The 24,513-nt window shown below is 56.1% G+C and overlaps 10 protein-coding genes across 10 annotated transcripts; 5 read left to right on the top strand and 5 right to left on the bottom strand.

Moving 5' to 3' along the window:
• The first annotated feature begins 308 nt into the window (after nt 1–308).
• MYCTH_2299619 (uncharacterized protein) lies at nt 309–3,190 on the top strand. Its single transcript, XM_003660807.1, has 4 exons — nt 309–536; nt 669–922; nt 1,133–2,459; nt 2,519–3,190. Exons 1-4 carry the CDS (start codon nt 497–499, stop codon nt 3,145–3,147), a joined length of 2,250 nt encoding a protein of 749 aa, XP_003660855.1. The 5' UTR covers nt 309–496; the 3' UTR covers nt 3,148–3,190.
• An 868-nt stretch (nt 3,191–4,058) lies between these two features.
• Nucleotides 4,059–5,192, top strand: MYCTH_59302 (uncharacterized protein). Its single transcript, XM_003660806.1, has 4 exons — nt 4,059–4,147; nt 4,308–4,535; nt 4,619–4,677; nt 4,745–5,192. Exons 1-4 carry the CDS (start codon nt 4,145–4,147, stop codon nt 4,767–4,769), a joined length of 315 nt encoding a protein of 104 aa, XP_003660854.1. The 5' UTR covers nt 4,059–4,144; the 3' UTR covers nt 4,770–5,192.
• Nucleotides 5,193–6,321: 1,129 nt separating this feature from the next.
• MYCTH_2054500 (glycoside hydrolase family 61 protein) lies at nt 6,322–7,716 on the top strand (the record flags this gene model as incomplete). Its single annotated transcript, XM_003660973.1, has 2 exons — nt 6,322–6,517; nt 6,578–7,716. The coding sequence occupies 2 exons, from the start codon at nt 6,322–6,324 to the stop codon at nt 7,714–7,716; spliced, it is 1,335 nt and encodes a 444-aa protein (XP_003661021.1).
• A 205-nt stretch (nt 7,717–7,921) lies between these two features.
• MYCTH_2299613 (RAD5-like protein) lies at nt 7,922–10,818 on the bottom strand. The gene is made up of 6 exons (XM_003660805.1): nt 10,734–10,818; nt 10,573–10,665; nt 9,530–10,506; nt 9,204–9,476; nt 9,048–9,152; nt 7,922–8,995 (listed from the first exon to the last, which is right to left on the bottom strand). Exons 1-6 carry the CDS (start codon nt 10,782–10,784, stop codon nt 8,128–8,130), a joined length of 2,367 nt encoding a protein of 788 aa, XP_003660853.1. The 5' UTR covers nt 10,785–10,818; the 3' UTR covers nt 7,922–8,127.
• Nucleotides 10,819–11,959: 1,141 nt separating this feature from the next.
• Nucleotides 11,960–12,867, top strand: MYCTH_2299610 (uncharacterized protein). Its single transcript, XM_003660804.1, has one exon. It carries the CDS (start codon nt 12,137–12,139, stop codon nt 12,698–12,700), a length of 564 nt encoding a protein of 187 aa, XP_003660852.1. The 5' UTR covers nt 11,960–12,136; the 3' UTR covers nt 12,701–12,867.
• Nucleotides 12,868–13,622: 755 nt separating this feature from the next.
• On the bottom strand, nt 13,623–15,688 carry MYCTH_2299608 (uncharacterized protein). Its single transcript, XM_003660803.1, has one exon. It carries the CDS (start codon nt 15,539–15,541, stop codon nt 13,628–13,630), a length of 1,914 nt encoding a protein of 637 aa, XP_003660851.1. The 5' UTR covers nt 15,542–15,688; the 3' UTR covers nt 13,623–13,627.
• Nucleotides 15,689–16,794: 1,106 nt separating this feature from the next.
• Nucleotides 16,795–18,639, bottom strand: MYCTH_2299606 (uncharacterized protein). Its single transcript, XM_003660802.1, has one exon. The coding sequence runs from the start codon at nt 18,231–18,233 to the stop codon at nt 17,097–17,099; it is 1,137 nt and encodes a 378-aa protein (XP_003660850.1). The 5' UTR covers nt 18,234–18,639; the 3' UTR covers nt 16,795–17,096.
• A 993-nt stretch (nt 18,640–19,632) lies between these two features.
• Nucleotides 19,633–20,411, bottom strand: MYCTH_2299605 (uncharacterized protein). Its single transcript, XM_003660801.1, has one exon. It carries the CDS (start codon nt 20,146–20,148, stop codon nt 19,792–19,794), a length of 357 nt encoding a protein of 118 aa, XP_003660849.1. The 5' UTR covers nt 20,149–20,411; the 3' UTR covers nt 19,633–19,791.
• A 294-nt stretch (nt 20,412–20,705) lies between these two features.
• MYCTH_2299604 (uncharacterized protein) lies at nt 20,706–21,690 on the bottom strand. Its single transcript, XM_003660800.1, has 2 exons — nt 21,485–21,690; nt 20,706–21,302 (listed from the first exon to the last, which is right to left on the bottom strand). The coding sequence occupies exons 1-2, from the start codon at nt 21,665–21,667 to the stop codon at nt 20,826–20,828; spliced, it is 660 nt and encodes a 219-aa protein (XP_003660848.1). The 5' UTR covers nt 21,668–21,690; the 3' UTR covers nt 20,706–20,825.
• A 1,363-nt stretch (nt 21,691–23,053) lies between these two features.
• Nucleotides 23,054–23,996, top strand: MYCTH_2314307 (uncharacterized protein). Its single transcript, XM_003660799.1, has 2 exons — nt 23,054–23,443; nt 23,706–23,996. Exons 1-2 carry the CDS (start codon nt 23,112–23,114, stop codon nt 23,710–23,712), a joined length of 339 nt encoding a protein of 112 aa, XP_003660847.1. The 5' UTR covers nt 23,054–23,111; the 3' UTR covers nt 23,713–23,996.
• The last annotated feature ends 517 nt before the right edge of the window (nt 23,997–24,513 follow it).

Below are 24,513 nucleotides of genomic sequence, written 5' to 3'. Positions count from 1 at the left end.
TGGACTCCATACATACCTGGCAGTATGTACGGATTACATACATACGTACACTGCGGCCATCGACCGCCCACGCTTGATTGGGATGAGACCACTTCGACGTCCGTCGATCCCAGGGAAAGACTTGAGCAGATTTATAACTGTAGCCTTCCTCATCGTTCATAGTCTTGCGTTCTACTCGGCTCAATTTTTTTTTCTGTTTGCTCTTACATGGATCTAAATTTACCTGCGCCTCCCACAGATTAGGCCAACATTCAGCCCACTAACGACCCGCATGATGTAAGGTATATGTGTATGTACTGGGGTGTACCTGCAAAGTAGCTGAGCCCCACTAGGCGCAACGGACTTCGCGGCCAAAGTGCAGCCGTCATCTTTTGACGGCATGCTTCTCGCGGTTTTCATTCTCTTACACGGTTCTGCCTGCACTCCGTCTTCACCGTTCTATATGCGCAGGTGCACCTAAAACCGCGTAACCTACGTCTCTTCGCGGCTACCAACCATGGCGACACATCCCCAAGATCGGGAGTCTCAAAACGAAGGTAAGGAAGAAAAAGTTCTGCCCCTCACTACAACCTCGGCCGGTCGCAAACCGAAGGCCGAAGGCTCTGCGGTGGGCTTGCCTGCGGAAGCAATCGCAAATCTTGTTGCTAAACTGGACCGTCGACATCTAGATTCCGCCCAAACAGCAGACAATCAACACAACCAACAATCGCAAGTTCGGTTTAAGTCAACCATTGAAGAAATCGCTCCCGACAATGTCACTTCAACGAGTTTTCCGCTGGCCGGCGGTGCCACCCTTGGGAGTCCTAGCGAAGTGACACCTGAGGATATCCGAAAGCTTTCCAACAGATTGAGGGTTTGTCCGCTTCAAGAGCGCAGGATGAACATCTTCTCGTACGAACCAGTTTCGCTGCCTCCGTCCAGGGTACGTATTGCCTTCATTTCTGCTCTCAGGTCTTCCGTAGGTGGCGAGGAGGTTGGGTCCTTTTTCTGTATGGTTTGAAGAGCGCCGAAAATTGTCTCGCAGCCATGTCAGTTGATGGAAAGTGACAATTCTAAACTGCCGTAAAAGGGGGGGAGGGGTGTTCTGCTTCCTGCCGAAGTCCATGTTGCATTGACTAATTTTTGTGTCTAGACGGCCTCCCACGATGAAGAGTCTAGAGAACCAAGTCGACAACCTACCCAAGGCTCGACGACACATGGCTCGCCGCACCTAAGCGCCAGCCATCGAAGCCCTGACGTACATTCGCCGCCGCTCACGCCAGCCCGGACGGACACCGCTGAAGGGGGATCAAAACGAGAGCCTTCGGGCAGACCTGAGCGGCTGGGCCGGGGCCCCGATATAATCACTCCTCAGGACTCGGCCCTTGAGCCGCCATCGCCAGGTTCTTCCCGCTTATCGGTCCCTCACCAGGCCATGCCAGAGCATGAAAGAGCTTCACGACGACCGGCGACTTCTGACGGAAGAGAAAACACACAGACAACTCTTGGAGGCCATCGTAAGGGCTTGTTTTCTGTTGGCGCCGGAAGCGGCCCCAGCTCTCCTGCAAGTTCGGCTCCACCGTCCCGCGATAGTAGTCCTGCGCGGGCGGCAGCTGCTTCGCTATTCTATTCCCGCCAAGCCCCGCCGCCGGGAGAGTTGGATGACCCATACGCCGCGAGCAAGCGACAGGCACAAAAGGGCATCGAATCCCGTTTCGTCTTCTCCAAGAAGAAGAAACCAGGTTCTTCCCCTAGCTCCTCAACACTCAGTCTACCAAGAATGCTAGGGGACAAACGACAGTCGGACGAGGGCATTGCCCATAGCAGGAACAGCTCGATGGTCGACCTAAAACGGTTTTTCAAACTGAGTCCCAGCCACAAGGCAAAGCGGACGGCATCACCAGCGTCCTCTGTTCGATCCGGTGCCAAGACTCCACCGAGTTCCAAATCGGCGCAGATCCCCTTCGGTGACGATCATGGTCTCTCATCCAAGTACGGAAAGCTTGGAAAAGTGCTGGGTGCCGGCGCTGGCGGTTCGGTGAGGCTTATGAAGCGCGCGGAAGACGGTGTGATCTTCGCCGTTAAGGAATTTCGGCCTCGGCACTCGTACGAGACAGAGCGCGAGTATGTGAAGAAATTGACGGCCGAGTACTGCATGGGCTCTTCACTTCACCATGGCAACATCATCGAAACACTTGATATAGTCCAAGAGAAGGGGAAATGGTACGAAGTGATGGAGTATGCTCCCTATGATTTGTTCGCCATTGTTATGAGGGGCAAGATGTCTCGGGAGGAGATCAGCTGCTGCTTTTTACAGATCCTCAGCGGTGTCACTTACCTCCACAGCATGGGCCTGGCGCACCGCGATCTTAAGCTCGACAATGTGGTGGTTAGCGAACGCGGCATCATGAAGATCATCGATTTTGGTAGTGCCCACGTGTTCAAATACCCCTTCGAGTCTGGCATTGTTCTAGCATCTGGTCAGTCCAAACACTCTGTGGAGACGTCATGGCAGCATAGAGCTAATGGAACGGTGCAGGTATCGTTGGCTCTGACCCGTATCTCGCGCCCGAGGTGTACGACGAGAAGAAGTACGATCCGCAGGCGGTCGATATCTGGTCATTGGCCATCATCTACTGTTGCATGACGCTTCGAAGGTTCCCATGGAAGTTGCCTAGGCTATCCGACAACTCCTTCAAACTGTTCGCCGCAGACCCAACGCCGGGGCACGACCCCAAGAAGCTTCTGCTTCCGCCTGCCCGTTCCGAGACGGCGTTGAACGAAATTCCCGCGCGGGATTTCGACCCGCAAGCTCTCCGCGACGAAGCTAACGCAGCAGTGAAGCACGACGAGCCGAGCAAGGCCGAGCGGCCTTCTACAACAGCAACCACCACCGGCAAGGACGGCAACTCTCAGAGCCAACCATCCGAAAAGAAGGAGGTGATTCGCGGCCCCTGGCGCATCCTCAGGTTACTTCCTAGAGAGAGCCGGCACGTCATTGGGCGCATGCTAGAATTAGATCCCAAGAAACGAGCGACCATGGACGAGATCTTGGATGATCCGTGGGTGGCCAACACGGTCATTTGCCGACAGGGAGGGGGGGAGGTGTTCAACGCCGACGACCACACGCACGTACTGGAGCCTCCTGCGACACCTGCAAAGTCCTAGAGCGACGCTGAACTCGGGATGTGGGAGTCTGCAGAGGAGGCAGAAGAGTGACAAATTTTTTCAGTTTCATTATCTCGTTCATGGATTTAGATTCTTTCAAGGTTATGGGTTGGTTGAAGCGTTGGGTATCTCTGGGCGGCTGGGCTGGAGTTTTTGAGCGGGTGCATACATAGATTCGGATCATCCTCCATTCGGTATTTCAAGAGGCTGCTGAAATATGCGGATAAGGACACTGGTGAGGGTGGCATGCCAACGAGCCCGAGGTAGGGAAACCTCGAAGTATTATGAAAGCTGATACGGAGTAGAGTACAGCGAGTGGATAGAACTACCCCTTGTGCCTCTCAGTTCGGATTAAACGCATTTCCTGATTTGGTCCAAGACGGTTGGTGTCTTCGCTATGGCTAATTATAACAGCTTGGAGACAGTTTCGACTGCTGTGTCTGGGCAGCGGAGAGCAGATCGGCTTATGATCAAGAAACTACTGCTTCTCTTCCCTTCGGTTGAGAAATTGGTTCGGCTGTGTTTCTAGTAACGCAGACCTCCAAACACTGGCTCTAGGTACAAGAACATCTTGATGCGGAATAGTCATCATCGAAGAAGTGGTGGTAGCCGTCGTTGTGATGTGTGGGCTCGGTTCCAGTTGAATCGCAGGAGCCAATCATAACCGGCCTTATGGATGACAAGCAGCGGAGCGGTCCAGTCGGCTTTCCGCATCGCCAATGGCATCTTGCAAAACACTCGCGGTGTGGGGAAGAGACGCTCCAACTGCTGATTGGTCCGCCAGCTGGATGGACCCAATAAAAATTTGGGCGGCATTCTAGATGTTCCTGGAAGCTCGAGACCGTGATCCGCTTTCTTTGCCGATTGAAAACGGAGCTTCCTCCTTTGCCGCATCTTTCCCCGATTTTCTTCTTCAAGACCGAGACCTGTCCAATTCTCTCCACCGACGCATTCGAATCCCATCGCTTAGCAAGCTAATTACCCGCGATACTTCATAATGGTGAGCGGACTTCTTTCCTGAACAGCTCGCTGACGCCACGCGGAGCTCTCGGGAGAGAGTCTGACTCGGCGGCCCCAGAGCTTCGGGAGCGGCAGCAATGGCTCCGAGACTTTGTTCCTTTAGACCGCCAACCGCCATACTGACCTTGTAACTTTCACAGGCCACCTCGCTTCGCTCCATCAAGTCGCTCGTCCCGCTCCTTGACCGCGTGCTCGTGCAGCGCATCAAGGCCGAGGCGAAGACGGCAAGCGGCATCTACCTCCCCGAATCGAGCGTCAAGGAGCTCAACGAGGCCAAGGTCCTCGCTGTTGGCCCCGGCGCCCTTGACAAGGATGGCAAGCGCGTTCCCATGGGTGTCGCTGCCGGCGACAGGGTGTTGATTCCTCAGGTATGTTGCCGTGGCTGGGCAGATTGGATGCCTTGAAGGCGCTGGGATCTTTGCAAGACATGGGATGCTGACGGGGAGCGCAGTACGGTGGTTCGCCTGTCAAGGTTGGAGACGAGGAATACCACCTTTTCCGGGACAGCGAGTAAGTCTCTGCCTGGATGATTGGTATTAGGGTCAAGCTGGAGGTATACTGACGTAACATGTTGCAGGATCCTGGCCAAGATCACCGAGTAATCCGGAAAGAACCCGAAAATAGATACCCACGAAGCGACGAACGTGTACTATATAATGTATCAGATATAGCAAACCTGTACGACATACCGATTGGCGAATGGTGAACAGCCGAGTCTGAGCGGCGTAATGCTGGTGATCTTGGTGGCTTCTCGGCTATTGGATGGTTCAGATGCATGCCCAGCCTGGGTCAGGGACCGAAGGAATAGATTCCTCTCCACTCCTGACTTCTCTCGTTTGACTTGAACCTGTTGGTAGGAAGATGCGTTGCAAGGGTTGAGAGGAACCAGACAATGTCTGTAACTGGCACCGATATTAAACCGTTACAGTCCTCTTGGAACACGCGTGCGCAGAAGGTTGGGTGGTGGATTGGTCAACATCGTTCGGGAAGGGGCCATTGCTGATTGCTCTGACACTTGCGTCGCGGTGCCTAGAACGGCAAATTTAACTTAACCCGCATTCCAAATGACCGACCCGGGATTTTTGGCACTCGGCCGTCTTGAAGCAACCCGGACGACCGCAGCAGTGGTAACGGCTTGGCTTCGGACCCCGGACGACATAACGACCAATTTGTGACATCTTCCATGTCCAGTGCCTCAACCAACTACGGTGATGTCGCACAGCTATACAGCTAAGTTAACTCCCTGTTAGATGTTTCAAAGAACAAGCTCTTCAATAGGCAGACACATGTTGCAGATAACCTCAAGATGTTGACAAGCGCAACGCCCCTGATTGGCCCTCTAACTGCCTATTTATCGTAGTTTGGCGCGCGGTGAGGCGGCATCGTATCGGCCAGCCGTCGACTTCTCTGAGCTTTTTTGTGTGACCCATGCAGTTATTCATATCGAACACCTTGGTTTTATTTATTTATTCCCCCCCCCCCCCCCCCCCCCCCGGGGAGCTGCGGGGAGGTGGCCTTCCCAGGCGGCCAAAGGGGAAGGGCTCGCTCACCGGGTGATGTCGAGCCGCCCTGTCATACGTGAGATGCAAGGGGCGGAGAATTCTCCCTTTCAAACCGCAGCGGCGCAGCTCAACATCCGAATATCACTGTTCGGCGGCAGCCGCTGACGCTCGTGGTCTTTTGTGCTCAGCTCATTTTGGGTTAGTTGGGGCGTCCTGGTTGCCGGTTGTTCTGTTGTCTGTTTTCTCAAGTCGCGAGGCTTCCTTTCTTTCTTCCTTACCCCCGGTCTGAGTTGGTTTCCCTTCCATGGCACCGGCCATTTTAGGGCCTCCTTCTTCGGACTCGTCGATCTTCTCGTACTCAAGTCGAGCTCGGCTCTCCGTTTCGCTCGTTGGGACTCACTTGGCCTCAACAGACTCCACCGGTGTCCCTCAAAGTTTCATCTCACTTCAATGCTGGCCACTCCTTTGACTATCACGGTGGGAATCCTTCCAAAACCCCACTGATTCGTTTCTCTTTCTCTCAGGCAGTAAGAAATAAGTTCTTCCCTGGTGGACGACGCTATATTCGCTTCAACTTCAGAAATCCCTTTCCAAACTGTGTCTTCTCCCCCCATTTCTCTCTTTCTGCAAGAACTGGCCTTTGTTGTTGATGATGCACCCCTCCCTTCTTTTCACGCTTGGGCTGGCGAGCGTGCTTGTCCCCCTCTCGTCTGCACACACTACCTTCACGACCCTCTTCGTCAACGATGTCAACCAAGGTGATGGTACCTGCATTCGCATGGCGAAGAAGGGCAATGTCGCCACCCATCCTCTCGCAGGCGGTCTCGACTCCGAAGACATGGCCTGTGGTACGTTGACAAGTCTTTGACCCCGTTGGGAGTGTTTCATGTATCTAACCACAATATTAGGTCGGGATGGTCAAGAACCCGTGGCATTTACGTGTCCGGCCCCAGCTGGTGCCAAGTTGACTCTCGAGTTTCGCATGTGGGCCGATGCTTCGCAGTCCGGATCGATCGATCCATCCCACCTTGGCGTCATGGCCATCTACCTCAAGAAGGTTTCCGACATGAAATCTGACGCGGCCGCTGGCCCGGGCTGGTTCAAGATTTGGGACCAAGGCTACGACTTGGCGGCCAAGAAGTGGGCCACCGAGAAGCTCATCGACAACAACGGCCTCCTGAGCGTCAACCTTCCAACCGGCTTACCAACCGGCTACTACCTCGCCCGCCAGGAGATCATCACGCTCCAAAACGTTACCAATGACAGGCCAGAGCCCCAGTTCTACGTCGGCTGCGCACAGCTCTACGTCGAGGGCACCTCGGACTCACCCATCCCCTCGGACAAGACGGTCTCCATTCCCGGCCACATCAGCGACCCGGCCGACCCGGGCCTGACCTTCAACGTCTACACGGGCGACGCATCCACCTACAAGCCGCCCGGCCCCGAGGTTTACTTCCCCACCACCACCACCACCTCCTCCTCCTCCTCCTCCGGAAGCAGCGACAACAAGGGAGCCAGGCGCCAGCAAACCCCCGACGACAAGCAGGCCGACGGCCTCGTTCCAGCCGACTGCCTCGTCAAGAACGCGAACTGGTGCGCCGCTGCCCTGCCGCCGTACACCGACGAGGCCGGCTGCTGGGCCGCCGCCGAGGACTGCAACAAGCAGCTGGACGCGTGCTACACCAGCGCACCCCCCTCGGGCAGCAAGGGGTGCAAGGTCTGGGAGGAGCAGGTGTGCACCGTCGTCTCGCAGAAGTGCGAGGCCGGGGATTTCAAGGGGCCCCCGCAGCTCGGGAAGGAGCTCGGCGAGGGGATCGATGAGCCTATTCCGGGGGGAAAGCTGCCCCCGGCGGTCAACGCGGGAGAGAACGGGAATCATGGCGGAGGTGGTGGTGATGATGGTGATGATGATAATGATGAGGCCGGGGCTGGGGCAGCGTCGACTCCGACTTTTGCTGCTCCTGGTGCGGCCAAGACTCCCCAACCAAACTCCGAGAGGGCCCGGCGCCGTGAGGCGCATTGGCGGCGACTGGAATCTGCTGAGTAGTGGTGCTTGAGGGGGATTCCGGACGGGTGTCTTAGCTGATGATGGACGGCCTGGCCGCCGATCCACTCCATTCTCTAACGAGACACGCCCTGACGTTACTTTACGCTCTGCTTTTCAATCCGTCAACTTCGCTTGCTCTTGTTCTACGGCAGTATGCTTAATTTAGAAAGCGGCTGGATCGTCGACTTGATAGCGTCTATTATTAATTATTAAAGCGCGTATTATCAAAGCTCTGCTACGGGAGAAAGAAAAAAAAAGCGATCTTCAGCTCCCGAGCTCACATCTTGCGAATAAACTGTCGGATATTCCCTCAATATCCAGTAGACAGCGAAGCTCCACCACCCAACACATGCGAAATGATATCGGCACCGAGGTTGTCCCCTTTAACTTACGTCGAAACTGTGCCACACTTTATGCAAGTAGTTTGAGGATGTCCGCCATCCGCGTCTCCTTGGTCTTCTTCTGCTTGCCCTGCTTTTCCTGGAAAGCCTTGTTGACAAGCTCCCTCTTTTCTGCTTGGATGTCGAGCACTCGCTCTTCGACGGTGCCCTCCATGACAAGCCGCCAGACGGTGGTGGGCCTGGTCTGGCCCAAACGGTGGACGCGGTCGACGGCCTGGTCTTCGATGGCCGGGGCCCACCAACTGTCAGCAAGGACGACAGTGTCTGCCGAGACCAGGTTCAAGCCAACACTGCACACGCTGAGGCTGGCCAGCATGATGCGAGTAGATGGATCGTTGTCGAGAGCACGAATAGCAGCATCCCGCTGAGACGTGTTCATGCTTCCGTCAATGCGGGCATATGTGTACCCTGCCTCATCCAGTTGGCGCTGGATGACGGTCAGGAACGAAGTCCATTGCGAGAAGATGACCACTTTGGAGCCACGGTTCTTCAGGGTGGCCTGCAGAATCTTGAGGAGTGCCTCCGTCTTGGAGCTCTTTGTCTCCGTGTCGAGCCCGGCATCTTCATCGGCCGAATGCTCGGGTGCTGGCTCGACCAGCTTATCCTCGGCAAGCCCCGCGCGGCACATTGGACATTTGTGCTGGATCTCAATCACTTTGCAGATACAGGCGCGACAGAAGAAGTGCTTGCAGTGAGTAATGACTGGCTCGGTCAAAGGCTCCATGCAAACAGGACATTCTTCTTGACTCTCAATGACGAGCTGAAGTGCTTGCTGCAGGAGGGCACGGTTCTCGTCACTGAGTGGGACAATGTCCTGCTCCTCGAGAAGCTTCATCAAGTCTGTAATACGTTCTTTGCACAGAGTCCAATGGTTGCACCTGCGTTGGTCAGCGTCTGTGGCCCAAGATTGGAAGGAAGGGGGGAGCTTACGTCTGACGAAGACGGAGAAGCCTTTCAAGGACTCCTTGAAACCTGCCCTTCTGGCCCGCCTTAGACTTTGCTTGATAGTCTTGTAGAGCGCCCTGGGCTTCGGAACTGGGCGGAGTCAGCAAAATCCAAAAAGCTTGACTTGCCCTTGATACTTACAGCAAAGCCTCGTATTTCTTCCTCTCATCGGCCCAGAAGGTAATGCGGTGTATGTACTCCGTCTTGGGTGGGAGCTTAAGGTCGACAAACTTCATGTCCTTTCGCCGGCGGAGGCAGAGATCCTTCATGAGAGACTGCAAAAGGGCTTCGGCGCCGGGGTCGCCATAGGCTAGCGGCCGTGCAATGACCGCGGTAAAAACATCGGACTGTTCGATGCCCCCGGTGATGCGAAGGAACTTGAGGAGAGAGTGAAGATCCTTGATGTTGTTGACGCTGAACGATGTTAGTTAGGCAAAGGATAAGCCGGGTCTTGTTGCAAGACTTACATAGGAGTTCCCGTTAGAACCCATCTCGACTGTGCGTTGAGCTTGCAGGCCGCCTCCGCCGCCTTCGTCTTAGCGTTACGGATAGTGTGGCCTTCATCTAGGACGACCCGGCGCCATTTATGCTTAGTCAGGGGACCACCGGCAGCTGCCTCGCTGGTCAGGGTGCCGTAGCTCGTGACGACGACACCAAAGTCATTCAGCGACTTGGCGGCAGTTTGCCGAGACGAGCCGTGATATATGAGCACATTGGGCAGGTGCTTTTCGTGCACATGACGCTTGATCTGTTGCTCCCAATTGCTCATCACGCCGACCGGCGCAACAATGAGCGTACTCCCTGGTCCACCAGTCATGATCAGACTGATAATCTGAAGAGTTTTCCCGAGGCCCATGTCGTCTGCCAGAATACCACCAGATAGGAGAGCAGGGGGAGACGCAACGGTGAAATTGGTGGCCATGTTAACGTATCGGCCCCTAGCATCGCGCTTCCAAAGCTGAACAGACTCTGCGGAGCTCGCCTGAGGGTAAGCAGGGTTCTCCTTCGCCGTGAGCCAAGCGAGCCCTTGTAGCTGGTATGGTAACAGCTTCGCGCGCACCTGCTCGGGTTGTTCTGCTTGGGGCATCCTTGAGAGTTGGTCTTCGTCCATGGCCAATGTCTGCGCAATGTCCCCTCCTGCACGAAAGTTGACGGCCTGGCTGGCCTGGGCCAATTGTTCCAAAGACATCTCTTCTTCCTCGTCGCCAGGGAATCCGAAAGTACTTCTGCCGCTCTTCAAACCCATAGCTTTCCGTCGCTGCTCGTTTTCCTTCCGGGTCTGCTTCAGCTGCATGGCCTTGACAAGCTTGTCCCTCTTCAGACGCTCTTCCAGATTCGCCCGAGCAAAGGGGTTGCTGGGTCCATACAGGAACACGCGAATAGGGCAGTCATAGAAGCCTTTCTCGCCGGTAAGTACAGCTTCAACGGCAATCTCTTCGCTATCCTGGAGGGTACGTGAGCATTTCGGCAGCCGAAATACAGAGGAATGTCTATTAGGCTAAAGGCGTACCATGTACGGGGCCAGCTTCGCAGCCACGGCTCTCGGGATGTGCCCGATCTGCCTCCCCAGCACATTATCGACCCGGATGGCATTAGAATCGTACTGGCGTTTCCAGCGTCAGCTCACTGAGCGAAGGTTGACAGCCGACAGCTAGACATTGCCACACCCACCTCGTTAGACGGCTCCCTCTTGCAGACCACGACCTCACCCGCCGTAGCCATGCCATCATAGTATCTTACACCCACAATCTTTCCGTCTGCACACGACTTCAGTACTCAAGGAATCTCTTTCAGCAAAATATCCCTACACATACCAAAGGAGCCGTACAACTCCCGCTCGGGGTCGTCGTCGCGCTGAGTAAGGTCCTGCGTTGAGGGTTCAAGCACGTCGGTAGTGGAGCCACGCCAAACTCCATTTGGCGGCGCCAACGCTATACTAGAGGATGCTTGATCACTGTGTGACGGCGAGGGGTGGCGGGGCGATTTAGCGGGTCGGGTGCTCTGCGCGTCCTCGGTCGCGTCGAGGACATCGCGAGCACGCTTGGTTTGACGCGGCATTGAGAGCCGATGACAATTGAGACGATATTGGGGCGTGGGAAGAACGAGTCGGGGTCAGGTACGATTCAGTAATTTCAATCCGCAGGATAACTGGGATACATGCGATGCATGAGATTGGAACGCTGATGGATCCGTTTGTAAGTCAGGGTCGAACGGAGTGGAGAGTTGGATTCCATTGCATTGCCAAAACGGGAAGGGAAAAACGCGAAACAACCGGGTCCTGTTGCGTGCGCACGTGGAAACATAACCCTAACCCTTTTTCGAACCGAAGGTACGGATTATGGGCAGACGGTATGCGGGGCGTTGGCCATTTCGAGAGCTCAGAGTTGCATACCACCTGCAATGGAATATCACAGGACCCCACACAAGTGAAGAGGCGTGGTGATGAAGTCCCAACGCCGAGGGTGCGCACCAGCTAGACGCTAATGGAAAGCGGTATTGGGCATAAGCAGTTTCCGTGGTGGGACCGCCGAGGTCACAATCCGACCATGTGTTGCAACTGGGCTTACCTGCTGCACCAAGACCCGTACTTTGTGCAGACGGCAATTTTTCCGCAGCAAATCTTTCGGTTCACAAAGACGCCATTCTTTTTGGTTTGTCAAAGAAAACTATTCAGGGTAGGCGAACCCAGTACGCTAACGCTGCGCTGCCACGGAACACGGCAAGGTCGGCCGAGGCCACTGCGCGCCCCATGGGACACCGTGGGGAGCGGGGGCCCGCAAACAAGAACATGAAGAAGGACGGAGAGGTATGGCTGCCGTGGATTCACTGACCTACATTCGCCCTCCAGAATTTCTGTTGCTCAGTCTTGCCCGGAATGCCAAGGATCGAAGAGCACCAGCTCCGCCCCTGGGGCTGGGAGAACGATCCCGAAGAGGAGAGGCTAAGGTTCTCCAGCATGGATTACCTTGCCGCCTTCACCTACAATAGCTACGCCTTGTTCTTCAAACTGCAGGACGAAGAAAGGGCCAAAGCCCTCGCCGTCCTGAGGGAGGGCCTCGAGAAGACTCTCGCAAATGCAGGCAGCTGGTCGGACAATCGAGAAGAACGAGAATGACGATGACCACTCCTTCGTGAAGAGGCGAGACAGCACTGTCAAGTTTGTTGTCAAATACTGGGAGGCCGAGGACGGCGTTCCCTCCTTGTCCGATGTAGAAAACGCCCACTTCGCCTCGTTCAGCCTGGGAGATACCGGCCGTTTTGTTGTTGAGGGCATGGCGTACGGCGAGAAGCCCGAGTGCCTGGCCAGCGCGAAGCCCGTCGTTTCGACCTTCCAGGCGAACTTTGTTCACGGAGGGCTCATCTTTGTCGTCAACTCCCATCACTACTCCAATAACGTGATGGGGTGGGCCAACTTCGTGTACCAGCTGGCCGAGAACTGCTATTCCATCGCCAACAACACTGCCCCTCCTCCGTGGGACCCGGCAAATCTCGATGCTACTCGGTTTACTGCATCTGACTTTCCCTCCGACTCGAAAGTCGATGGAACCACGCCTTCTGAGCGCAACCCTCTGCTCCGCGAACATTTATCGCTCCTCTTCCACTTTGAGTTTAGGGACTACGAGGTGAAGACATTCTGAAGACATACGGGATGCCTCCTGACAACATGAAGAAACCAATCTGCATGAAACAACTATGACGTGGGTACCAGAAAAGTAATAACGCGGCGAGACTATTCAATCATACCATAGACGTTCTGAAGAGTTGTGGTTGCCTCCCAGCCCCTTGTTTTTCACTAACTCGTTTGATCACAGCTCTGACGGTAGCTTAACCACCCAACACGCCGCCCAGCAGCCCTCCCTTTTTACCACTTTTGAGGCTCTTGCTGAACGAGCCAAGGCCCAGACCCTCGAGGACACGATTCAGGCCCAGGGTGCCGAGCAGGCCGTCGACAATCCCGCCCAGTCCAAGCCCACCCAGCTATTCGAATCGTTAGCGTCCCACTTTAATTATCCTCCATACGCCCCTTTCAAGGAGAAGGGAAGAAAGGAAAGGGGAAACTTTACCAGTCTGCCCACGAGATTCAGCACGCCGGCGAGAAGCAAGCCGACGGCCGCCAAGATCTGGAACAGCGGCTCGTTGAGCAGGCCCCAGAGGGGGTTCAGCTCCTTCTTGGCGTGCGGCATGTCCTCGAGCTTGCGCTTGGCATTGTCGATGCACTGCGTCACGTCGCCGGTGAGGTCCTTGAGGACGTCGGCGAGGTGGTACTCCTCGGGCGTGGCCTCGCGCGCGGCCGTCTTGTGCTTGGCGTTGGCCGAGATGCGGCCGTCCGGGTCGAGGCCCTTGATGACGCCCTTGGCCTCGTTGAGGATCCGGCCGCCCTCCTCGATCAGGGGGCGCACCTCCCTGACGAGCGCCTCCTCGTCCCGCTCGTCCTCGGGTGTGCGCTCGGCCCGGTCGATTTTCTGTCGTCGTTGTTAGTGGCAAGACACACACACACACACACACACCCCTCTCTCTCTAAGGGGGCCTAGTGAAGGGAGAGGTTGTTTGGGGGGGGGGGGGGGTTAGAAAGGAAACGGGTAAGAGAAAGAGAACATAAAAGAAAGGGAGAGGGAAACAGAGGGGTAGGAACTGACCTCGGTGATCATCTTGCAGATGGGGCGGATGCTGTCCAGGCACTGCTCGATGCAGACAGACATCTGCACGGCCAGCTTCTTGTCTCTCTCGGCCTGCTCGCGCTTCTCCTTCTCCTCGGGCGACTCCCCGATGTCCTCGAGGAGAGAACAGTGGCCGATGGTGTTGCTTTTGTAGTCGACCACGTCCCCGTCGTCGTCGATCTCCTTGCCGGAGCAGACGCTGAGGTCGCCCGAGGTGAGCTTGCCGATGAGGTTGCCGTCCTCGTCGCAGACGTTGCCCTCGCGGTTGACGCGGCGGCCCGACATGGGGTTCTTCTTGCGCTCCACCTGTTCGGGCTCCCACCGCTCGGCGTGGCCGATGGTGTTGCCGTTCCTGTCGAGGATGTCGCCGTCCTCGTCGACGGCGCGGCCGAAGAGGATCTTGGGATCTCCGCTGGTCAGCCGGCCAACGACTTCGCCGGCCGGCGTGACGACGGTGCCGTCCTTGGCGACGGTGCAGCCCTCCAGCTCGGCGAAGGGCCCCTCCTTCAGGCCCTCGCGCTCGTCCTCGGGCACCAGGTCGGCCTTGCCGAGGACGTCGCCGCTCTCGCTGAGGATGTTGCCCTTCTTGTCGCACATGCGGCCGACCATCCGCTTGACGTCGCCCTCGACGACCCTGCCGAAGATGGCCCCGCTCCCGTCCACCAGGTTGCCCGCCTTGTTGACCCGCTTCCCGGCCAGGACGGACTTGTCCGCCTCGGGCTCGGGCTCGGGCTCCTTCTCGGGCTCGGGCTCCCACCGCTCGGCCTTGCCAATCACATTGCCGGCCTTGTCGAGGATGTCCCCGTCCGGGTCGACGCTCTTTCCCTGCAGGGCCGCCTCGTCTCCCTGGACAAGCCTACCGACGACGTCCCCGCTGGGGACGACGACCATGCCGTCCTTGCCGACGACGGCGTCGGGGAAGCTCTCGAACGGCGCCAGCTCCCTCAGCAGCGCGTCGCGCTCGCTGTCCGAGATCGGCTCGGCCCTGCCGACGACCTTGCCGCTGCTGTTCCAGATGTTGCCGTCCGCGTCCGTCTTGCTGCCCGCGAGGTGCCTGACCTCGCCGTCGACCACCCGGCCGACGATCGTGCCGTCGGGCGAAACGACGTTGCCGCCCTTGTTGACCGTGCCGTCCTCGAGGACGCTGAGGTCCGGCTTGGCCTGCTCGTCCCCTCCCGCCTCTTCCGCCGCCGCCACCGCTTCTGCTCCTGCTGCTGCTCCTTCTTCCCCTTCTTCTCCTTTGTCTTGTTCTTCGGCGGGCTGGTCGGCGGGCTCATCGGGCTCATCCTGGGTAGTAGCTTGCTGCCTCCCTTGCTCCTCCGACTGAAGAGGCTCGGCTTGGAGAGCAGCCAGGTCTTCCCGGGCTGTCTTGAGCAATGTTTCACGAGCGTCATTGGTCGGCTGGTTCTCGGAGGCTCGGTCCAACGCCTGCTTTGCATTCTCGGCGAGGTCGGCGTTTGGGTCCGCCTCAACCGGAGCCTCGACGTCGTCACCAGCCTGCTCCGTCTCCTCCTCACCCACAGGCTTCGGCTCAACATCCTTTAACTTGATCGGCTCCTCCTCTACCTCTCCCTGGTCTTCGCCAGCTTCCTTCTCCTTGTTGCTGGGTTCGTTGTCTCGGTGAGTGTACTCGCCGCTCTGGGACTCGACCGCGGAGCTGCCGTCGTTGAACCCCTGATACTCTGGGACTGTCGGCTGGGAGCGCGGGGTCGCGGCAGACTGGCCCTGGGCGCGGTCATGGACCTGGACCGTGGCGTCCTCGCCCTTGTCCCAGATCCAGGAGCCGGGCGGTGCCGTCTTCTTCTGGGGAATGCTGCTCATCCTGGGCGTTGGGTGTCCGAGCGGAGGTGTTGGGATACAGAATGACACTAGCGGCGTACTCGGACTAACAGCCTTCTTGTTGTTGATGATCTCGGTAATTCAGCTGGTGCACTGGTTGTACAAGCCTACTTTTGGTTCGATACTACAAGACCGGCATTGACAGGATGGCCGCCCCGGATCGCGGAACCAATTTATGCAGAATCCTCTTCCCTATCTCTTCCTCTACCTCATAGAAACTACGAGCTGACGCTACAGGAAACCGAGAGCTCGCGTGAAGGATGAGCTCACCCCCTTCTATATCGTCATCCAGAGGATCTTTACGTCAGGGAGTCCGACGCCGCGATGGAGCGCCCACGGCTTATTGGGGTATGCCAGCCACGATCTCGACAGGTTGGTGCTCGTAGCATGCTTTCGCAACAACCGCCTTCTGATCATCGGACCTTGTGCTTGGTTCGCCGCGTTGAAGCGTGATGACTTCATGTGCTGCTCCCTTTTCCACAGGACACGCGCCTGTGGGTGTACTTTTGCTTTACTATTAGTCCGTTGGCGTGGCTCCAAGACGGAGGGGGCTTGAACGGGCTGAGCTACGGAGGCCGGGGAAGCGGGCAGAGCATGATGCGCCAACAAGCAAGGGAGAGCAAGAACCAAAGTTTTTCCAACTCGAGGCGGACGCACTCCCTGTCTTAGCGTTTTGGGGGGGGTAGATCTTCTCCGTTTTCTCGACAACTCGCCAACGGTTATTGCCATGTGTCGGGTAGGCAGCCCCCCAGTATGACGTCGAACCGGCCCAGACCTCTGAAAATCCTCCGAGTCCCCTACCCCATCCCCATGCGCCATCAATGGCTTGACTGTTGCTCCTAGGCGTTGACTGACGCTTGAGCAAAACCTGCTTTTTGGCCCGGCTAGCCTGCCAAGTGTTGGGTCCCTCCATCGCCACACGAGCCGCGAACAGTGGTTAACCATTTGGGTCGGTTACGACAAGTCGGTTCGAATCCGGCAGCGGGAACACCTTGGGTGTTGTTGGGGGGGGGGGGGGGGGCCAAGGCTTGGGGTGTGGGGGAAATGGGTCGGTTGGCAAACGGTCCAATTAGCAGGATGGAAACGGCGACCGGGAGGCCTAATTATTACCAATTAGGGGTTTTCGTCTAAGCCTTGCCTAAAGTATCGCTACGGTTTTCCCTTGCCGTCGTCGTAGGCACGTCTAAGACCCGTTTAGAGGGTAGTTAATAGACGAAAAACCATCTACCACCACTACCACCCTCCTTGACATGCCTAACCACGTCTACAAAATTTTTTTCGGAACCTTTAGTTAGTCCTCGACGCGGCCGAGCAGAAAGCAATTATGTACATACATACATACATACATACATACATTACAAGCCTAATCACGCCAAATCCTTGACTCGAGTACCTCAGCTTCAAACTAACATAGCTCCCTACCTGTCCTGGGAACGCGTCACCCAAATGTCCGCGACACCCTGTAAAAAAAAAAAAAAAAACCAACGCGCGCATTCTCATCGAGCTTCCGTCATAGCCTCTCTCACTCACGCTACGGCTACGAGGAGATGTGTGGTGTGGCCTGCTGACCGTTGAAGACGGTCGGGATCCGGATCCTCAGCTGGATTCCCTCCCTTGTCGACTTGACATCCAAGGAGATATCGGACGGGCTCTCGTTGGGGTTCTCCTTCCTCCAAGCCTCCGCGTTCCGCCTCCTCTCCTCCTCGGTGCGTCTCGGTCGAGGCTGGCCGTCACCAGTGGCCGTCTGAGACTGCGACTCGGCCCGCTCCTCCCCCTCGTCCTGCGCCTCCTCACACTGGTGCTGCTGCTGGTGCTGCTGCTGGTGCTGGTGAGGCGACGGTGAGAGTAGAGGTGGTGGCGGTGCCGGTGCCGGTGGTGTCGGAGGCGGTGACCAGTGCCGCTGGTCCTCGCTCAGGGAAACCGGCTGCTCCTCCTCCCCCGATGGTCGTGGGCCCTTACTCCGGGCCGTCCGGGCGCGCTCCCGAACCTCCTTCTCCTCCTTTTCCCTGCGATGGAGCGGGTTGTTGTTGTCGTGGAACCTGCCGACGACCTTCCCGCTCGCGTCGAGAATGTTGCCAGCGTGATCGACCATGAGGGAGCCCGTAGCGCGCCCCATGATGTCGAAGAGGCTCCGTGGGGCCGCGTTGGGCGGCGGTCGAGCCCTGGGCCACTCGACGTCGGCGACGTATCCCAGGAGCTTGCCGTCGTCTCCAAGGATGTCGCCTTGGGCGTTGGCTACCCTTCGGCCTACCATCGAGGGCAGATCGCCGGCGGCATGTGCCAGAACCTGCCCTGTCTTCTCGTCTACGATGTCGCCGTCTTCGTCTACCGGTTTCCCGACGAGAAGGGCGCCGACGAAGGGCGGGATATCCGGGCGGTCCGCGGGGGAGATCTGGATGCCAGGTGAGACTGGCGAGATGCTGCCTATGTTTGGGATGGGGGCAACGTAGGCAGAGCTTGCCGGCTGCGCCGGATCGTCCTCCTCTTTCTGGGTGTCGGCTTGGGCAGAGGCGTCTCTCCTGCTGCCCAGGTTCTCTGCCTCCATGTCGATAATCTCGTCGTCCTCGTCCTCGTTGCCGTTATTTTTGTTTGGATCGTTGTTATCGTCGGCTGTTTCTGAGTGTCTGGGCGACGACTCAGAACAGCGGCTCTCTGGTTGCTGTTTAGGTGCCATGAGTGCTGGACCGGATGGCTACTCTCACAGAAGCTTCCTGGGGTGTCCGGCTTCCACTCTACCAGGGCTGGCCAAGTTCAATGCCCAACGTGATTCGCCTTCTTTTCTTTTCCTTTATTTTTCTCTCTTCTGCTGTAATGAAAGCACTCCAAAGAAAATTGGATCACACCGGGAGCCCTGGAAGTTGTCGTTCTTAGTTACGCCCGGTGAACTGAGCCGCCCTGATATCAGGGACGCGGAAGGATCTGAAACTAAAGATGGTGTAGATCCAAGCTTGTCTCGCCATATCCCGTTCCTGGTGTGTGCGCGTAGACAAAGTGGCTGGCTGAAGGCGCATGATGTCAGCTAGCATCAGACTGGAAGAAGGGGAGGGGGGGAAATTGATCTGGCTGATGCAGGGGCATTTTTAATCGAACAGTAAGTGGTCTTCCGAAGAAGTGGGATGACATCACCAGCCCGGCATAGTCCAAAACCGCTCGCTTTGAAAGTCGAAAGTCTGACTCGAATGGGAAACAACAACGGCCTGGCAATGTTCGAACATGTGTGCACGGGTTACGAAGCATGTTGACCGGATCCGGCCAGATTACATTGCGTTATCAGGGCCCTCATCAAACCAGGTCAGTCTTCTGCTTTGCAAAGTGAAACAAGGGCGTTGATCTATAAAAATGGTGCTTTATACCTCCGTAATTCTCCACAAGTCTTTCGTCCTTTAAGGTGAACTATTAAACCCACATCTCTAAGTAGTAGTAGCTTAATGTCCGTTCGCCGGATATACCTTATCAAAGCCGTTTCCTCCCTTGTTGCACCTGCTCGCATACAATAATCATAAAAAAGAATGCGAATTTCTTTCTGTTCCTCTTTTCCTAGTGTCGAAAAGGGTTCCGATACACAAGGTGCGCGTATGATGGGCTCGTTTAGGCTAAAAGGCGGACTTTTAGGTACTTCAGTTCCTAACAAATTAGCTCCTAACCCATCACAGAACCGCATAAAAACCCCCGAGAGCAAAACAACAAGGCCGGCTCCTCCATTGAGAGAAAGGATAAAATAACAAGGCGAAAAAACGCGCATTGGTAGGGCGTGTCGCGAGCTGCTGAGTGTTTCCTGCTCAGGTTTCTCTACATAGTCCTTTAGTCAAGGGAAGTGACCCGACGGGACGGGATGTTGGACCCAAGGAAACACCCGGAGAGGAAGAGGAGGGAAATTTGGGAAAGGGAGAGGAAGAGGTGGGATTGTGAGAAAAAGAGGTGAAAAGGACGAGACTCTGTTGGATTGACGCTTCTTGTTCGAGGCTGAGAGAAGGGTGGGCACTGCAGATACTGCATCAAAGTGTGAAAGGGTCCTTCTCACTCTGCGCAGCATCCAACACCCAAAACGAAAAAACAATACAGAAAGTGCAGGAGGAAAAAGAAGAGGGAGGAAAAAAGGAGGGAGGGAAAAAAAAGGAGGAAGAGTAAATGTAAAGAGACTCGGGGGAAGGAACCCAGGGGCATTGGGTGGGAATAGGGAAAAAAAGGGGTATCTGGAGGAAAGAAAGTAAGAACGAGGAAAGCAATGAGACTTACAGTAGTGCAAGCTCAAGATCGCCATGAATCTTGGCCTTGAGCGTGATTTCGACGTCGAGATTAAGGTCCAACCGGAGCCTGAGGGTGTCCCTCTTACCGCCGTCCTTCTGTTGGACGGCGTTGCCCGCGACGCTTCCGAGTGCGCCCGTCGCCGAGTTGACGAGGCCGCCTGCTGTGTTCTGGACATTGTCGAAAGCGAGGTTGTCGAGGGGGCCCTGGCCGGCTTTCGCTCGCTGGTTGCGCTTCTTCCGGGGCTGCGGCTGGGGCTGGTAGTCCTCAGACTCGCCATCCGACTCGTACACCTGCTGCTGCCGCGCAGGCTTCTTCTCCCCCGAGCCGCTTCGGGACGACATTGTCGTAGGGAGTATGTGGCGGTGTGGGTGCGTGTGCGTGTAAGTGTGTGTCGAGAGAGAGTTGAGGGAGGGAGTGAGTGAGTAGGTGAGTGACTCGCGCAAGGGAAGAACGGCTAAGCTTAGGCAAGGGAGAAGACGAAAGGATATGAGGTAACGCTAAGGGTCTCTGCAAATCCAGGCAATTCTCAAAATGCCCAAGATGCCGGGTACGTCGAGGCCTTCCTTCTCCCTCGCCCCCCGGACCCCTTCCCCCAACGATGAAGTCATCGGACGACTCGTGCGAAGACCTGCGCCCCCGGGTCTCGATCGAGCCCCTTCGTCCAATGGCCGCGAGGCGCCGCCCACCCACCACTTGCGTTCCTAGCGGCCGGGTTCCAACCCCGAAGATTGGACGTTGGCCAGCGGGCCCCTAGGGTAGTTGTATAATAAGCGCGCATTGACAAGTTGTGTCGTCGTCGTAGGCATCGGCCTGCATTTTCGGGTTCCACCACTTACACCAACGTCCCGCATCTACTTGCGAATGCATACACTAGCCAAGGCAGGAAAACAAGATAATGCCAAAAGAGGAGACCGACAACAAGCCAAGAGAATTGTTATTCATGAGCAAGCCCACACCAATAACGTCACATGCGCACCACGCTCGTCATGGCTCGACTCTGATCACCGATGTTCGCTCGCTATCCATTCGCGCCCTTGACGTACCGGCTCTCCATGCCCAGCTGGAGCCGCCTCCTGAGCATGATGGAGATCCACTTCCGGGGACGGCTTGGTCGCTCCGTTTCCGACTCCGTTTCGCTGCTGCCGCCCTTGTAGCCCCGACCTTGGCTGAAGAAGCCATCCCCGTCCCAGGCGACCGCCCACTTTCTGTCGTCCAGCTGGACGGCCACAAACCTGAGCGCGTCGCCCTCCAGGGTCAACCACTGCTCGTCTTCGCTCCAGAACCACGGCCCGACCTTGTGCCCGCCCAACGTGTCCTGCCGGCCCCCGTGCCGCACTGCCCTGCTGTCCTTGTCCACGAAGATCCAGTTGAGCATGGGCGGGTCGTCGGCGATGGTGCTGACCAGCCCGAGCGGTTTCTCCTCCGACGGATACGTGAAGTAGTATCCCGTGAACTTGTGCCCTGGCATTGGAAATCCGGGGTGGTCAATCCACAACTGCAGGACCGTTAGCAATGCGGTGTTTATTATGGCCAGGCGCGGTTCCTTCCAGAAGGGTCCTTTTCCCGCCCTTTTTTTTAACCAGACTACTACAAGTGGTGCGGGTATTGTGTAGTGTAGGAAAGTGCAACTGACTGTAGACGCCCAGGCGGCTAAACAGCTAACAAGAAAGAGCTCACCTTGCCATCTCTCAGAACGCACCAGCACTCGACCGGGCCCCGACCATCCAGTGACACCGTGGCCGTCAGGTGGAATTTGGCCTTCTCCTTTGCCGCCGCGTTCTGCTTCTTCTGCGCGCTCAGGGCTTCACAGACCCCGATCGTTGTTGGGATGCCCGCGAGCACCAGGAGGCCGATCGGCATCATGGCGTTTTATTTTTTTTTTTGGGGGGGGGGGGTGGGAGCGGCTAGTAATCCAGGGGGTGGTCGCTGAAGGTTGACGTTGAGGGATACCTGGCTAATGTAGTATGCGCACGGAATGCGGTCGACGGTGGTTGTTTGGGCTGCGGAAATGCCTTGTTGCCTCGTCCTTCGATTTGCTTGGGATCTCACACTCTTCCCAACGGATGAAATGAGCTCTTGCCAACGCCAAATGCGGTTGATTGATTACTCTAGATAGCTAGTCTTGTACTGTCGGTACATACATCCGTACATGCAAAGCACTCGCATGCATACTGACCCAACATTCTTCCCGGGCTTTTGCCACCATTCAGCTGGCTTCTTGAATGTCCATCCTAGTTGTGTGCAATACTTGCAGTAGTGTTGACCCCGTCAGGTTAACTGCGCCGCTGGTTGAACGACCCTGGACCCGCTCCTGCTCCCGTACACATGTCATTCCCTCTGCCACTTTCCTCTTTGGGCTGGCTGGGGATCTCGACCCGATCCCCCAAAAGCTTGTTTCCATTTCCTCAGTTTTTGATTCGCTCACACCTCACTAGCACAACTTTGTAGGATATTACGCGCGTTGCACACAGTACGTCATACTCGCAGGGTGGCCACTTGTCTGTGGCTTCACAACCTCTCTGCAGGACCCCTATCGCCTCACCCCCTCCGCTGCTTCTTACTGCCTCCGTTACGGCACGGGAAACCATGGAAACGGCGTGGCTTTCCCACCCATCCCTATGGCGTCACCCGTATAGCCGGTGCGCTATGGCAGGGGCGAGATGCCCGACCAAAAACATGTTTTTGGTCAACTCGGCTTGATGATGCAAGGTCCTCGAGCAAGCCTTCGCTCCGTCCATGGTTGGGGCTGAAGCCGCTTGTCTCGTATAAACCCGACCTCCACTAACTAAGGCCCTGCTCCAACGCCTCCCTCGCCCAGATCCTGACAAGGAAAAAAAATTGGGACAGCTCGACGAAAGTTCGCAACCATGGCATCGGTAGGAACTTCTTCTTATGCCATACAGAAATGCAAGCCTAACGATATCCACAGCCTCAGAGAGTGCAAAACGAACAGATTTCTAAGGAGGGAGAGGGACAAACGCCCGAGCAGTCCCACCACCAGGCCGAGCAGCCGCAACATGGCGCTGTCGCTGAAGAAAACAACGGCGAAAACCACGAAGGCAACGGAGAGAACAACTACGGAGAGGACGACTACGACGTAGAAGACCACGAGGGTGAGAACCAGGCGGTCCTAGATGATGATTACCGGCTAGACGACGAGCAGGACCAAGATAGAGAGGAGGACGAAGAGGAAGGGGAGGGGCAGGGGGAGGGCGATGAAGGAGGAGAAGAAGAAGAAGAAGAAGTCGAACCGCAACAGGAAAAAGAAAGCGACGCGAACAGCTCGGCCCTCTTACAGCCACCCATGCCCAAGGACGACGAGAAGGCGCCGCAGCCCGGGTGGATGCACAAGCAAAAGAAGCCAAAGAATAACAAGGATCAGCAGCTGGAGCGCCCCCGTCGCCGCCGCCGTCGCAGGAACCGCTACACGGATGACGAAGACGATGACTACGATAATAATGAAGGCTATGATCAGCAGTTTCCATTGCGGCAGCGGCAGCAGCAGCAGCAGCAGCAGATGCAGCAGCAGGGAGGTGACGGCGGTAAGAACCCGCTCAGGCTGCGGCTGGATCTCAACTTGGATGTTGAGATAGAGCTCAAGGCACACATCCATGGTGACCTGACGCTGGCCTTGCTGTACGTAGCGTTCTCTTCCTTTTATTTGTGCCCTTCTTGTCCGACTTCTTCGCTTCGTCTGCATCTTCTCGACCCTTCTTTCTACTTCTTGATTCCTCACATCCTCCCTACCTATTTTCTTCTACCACACCTACTTGCTAGCGCAAGTTTGTGGCTCGCCTGCCCTAGACAGCAATCACTGGCGCATCGAGTCCGTTTCGTTCCTCTTCCAACAGAAACAAATTTTCTAACCAGAGGCTCACACCATCGTCGACGGATATAGCAACTAGAGAGCTTCTTCTCCTCGGTATGGCTGAGCTAACCACGGCATTCACTTTACTCTTCTGCTGCCGTGCAGGGATGGCAGGTAATCAGTGCTTCCGCACTCTGACTCTACTTGCGAAACGGTACCAATATCGAGCGTTGGCGACGCCTGCGAGCGATACCGAGTCCTTCTGTGTTTACAATGAGCCGAATGGGTTATCATAGCTTGGTACCTCCGTAGGCGGCAGATCTTGGATGGTTCGGTTCGTTTCCACATCGCAACGAGTTACAAAAAAGGGTGGGCGGGGGGGAGGGGAGGTCATACCAAGGCTGGTGGATTCGGGAATTCTTCCCCTTTGTTTTTACAAGGTCTGGCATAATGATTTCCTGTCGCAGCGGTCATTGGGGAGTTTTTCTCTCTGTTATGTCATATCCTTTTAGAATGTTGGGATAATGTTTGCTGATCCGTTGTTGGCATACTGATTGTACATGTTTGATCTGTCCTGGACTTTACCGCAAAGTGTCTGCTAGCGCAAGCGATCCACCTTTTTTTTGTTTTGGTCCATCGTCATGACAGCTGTTAGGACTTTGAAAAAGAATTTGAATATTGATCCCTTGAAATCGAATAAGGACGCTTAATTATGTTTCGAATGTAATCATACCTGTGTTCATGTTGCCCCATCACGTTGTGATCGAGTGACTCACAAACCCAAGCGTTTCCCAAATAATAGACGACTGATGACTGTACGGATTACACTACGCAGTACCTTCCGTACCTCCGTGCACGTTTCGGCCCGTGGATCTCGTCCGATCTCCAAATCCACTCC

This window comes from Thermothelomyces thermophilus, chromosome 1 (genome assembly GCF_000226095.1).
Source record: "Thermothelomyces thermophilus ATCC 42464 chromosome 1, complete sequence".
Classification (NCBI taxonomy): Eukaryota; Fungi; Ascomycota; class Sordariomycetes; order Sordariales; family Chaetomiaceae; genus Thermothelomyces; species Thermothelomyces thermophilus.
Note: the sequence above shows the minus strand (reverse complement) of the source record. Positions and strands in the feature narration are given on the sequence as shown.

What these genes read in the sequence shown, in the direction of transcription:
- MYCTH_2299619 (XM_003660807.1), top strand. Translation starts at nt 497, where the DNA reads ATGGCGACACATCCCCAAGATCGGGAGTCTCAAAACGAAG. An exon ending in TTTCGCTGCCTCCGTCCAGG is followed by an intron (nt 923 to 1,132) that starts GTACGTATTGCC and finishes TTTTGTGTCTAG; the next exon opens with ACGGCCTCCCACGATGAAGA. An exon ending in TGGCATTGTTCTAGCATCTG is followed by an intron (nt 2,460 to 2,518) that starts GTCAGTCCAAAC and finishes GGAACGGTGCAG; the next exon opens with GTATCGTTGGCTCTGACCCG.
- MYCTH_59302 (XM_003660806.1), top strand. An exon ending in ACAGGGTGTTGATTCCTCAG is followed by an intron (nt 4,536 to 4,618) that starts GTATGTTGCCGT and finishes CGGGGAGCGCAG; the next exon opens with TACGGTGGTTCGCCTGTCAA. An exon ending in CACCTTTTCCGGGACAGCGA is followed by an intron (nt 4,678 to 4,744) that starts GTAAGTCTCTGC and finishes AACATGTTGCAG; the next exon opens with GATCCTGGCCAAGATCACCG.
- MYCTH_2299613 (XM_003660805.1), bottom strand. Translation starts at nt 10,784, where the DNA reads ATGGCTACGGCGGGTGAGGTCGTGGTCTGCAAGAGGGAGCCGTCTAAC. An exon ending in AGAGGGAGCCGTCTAACGAG is followed by an intron (nt 10,666 to 10,733) that starts GTGGGTGTGGCA and finishes TGGAAACGCCAG; the next exon opens with TACGATTCTAATGCCATCCG. An exon ending in AAGAAATACGAGGCTTTGCT is followed by an intron (nt 9,153 to 9,203) that starts GTAAGTATCAAG and finishes GACTCCGCCCAG; the next exon opens with TTCCGAAGCCCAGGGCGCTC.
- MYCTH_2299610 (XM_003660804.1), top strand. Translation starts at nt 12,137, where the DNA reads ATGCAGGCAGCTGGTCGGACAATCGAGAAGAACGAGAATGACGATGAC.
- MYCTH_2299608 (XM_003660803.1), bottom strand. Translation starts at nt 15,541, where the DNA reads ATGAGCAGCATTCCCCAGAAGAAGACGGCACCGCCCGGCTCCTGGATC.
- MYCTH_2299606 (XM_003660802.1), bottom strand. Translation starts at nt 18,233, where the DNA reads ATGGCACCTAAACAGCAACCAGAGAGCCGCTGTTCTGAGTCGTCGCCC.
- MYCTH_2299605 (XM_003660801.1), bottom strand. Translation starts at nt 20,148, where the DNA reads ATGTCGTCCCGAAGCGGCTCGGGGGAGAAGAAGCCTGCGCGGCAGCAG.
- MYCTH_2299604 (XM_003660800.1), bottom strand. Translation starts at nt 21,667, where the DNA reads ATGCCGATCGGCCTCCTGGTGCTCGCGGGCATCCCAACAACGATCGGG. An exon ending in GCGTTCTGAGAGATGGCAAG is followed by an intron (nt 21,303 to 21,484) that starts GTGAGCTCTTTC and finishes ACGGTCCTGCAG; the next exon opens with TTGTGGATTGACCACCCCGG.
- MYCTH_2314307 (XM_003660799.1), top strand. Translation starts at nt 23,112, where the DNA reads ATGCCCAAGGACGACGAGAAGGCGCCGCAGCCCGGGTGGATGCACAAG.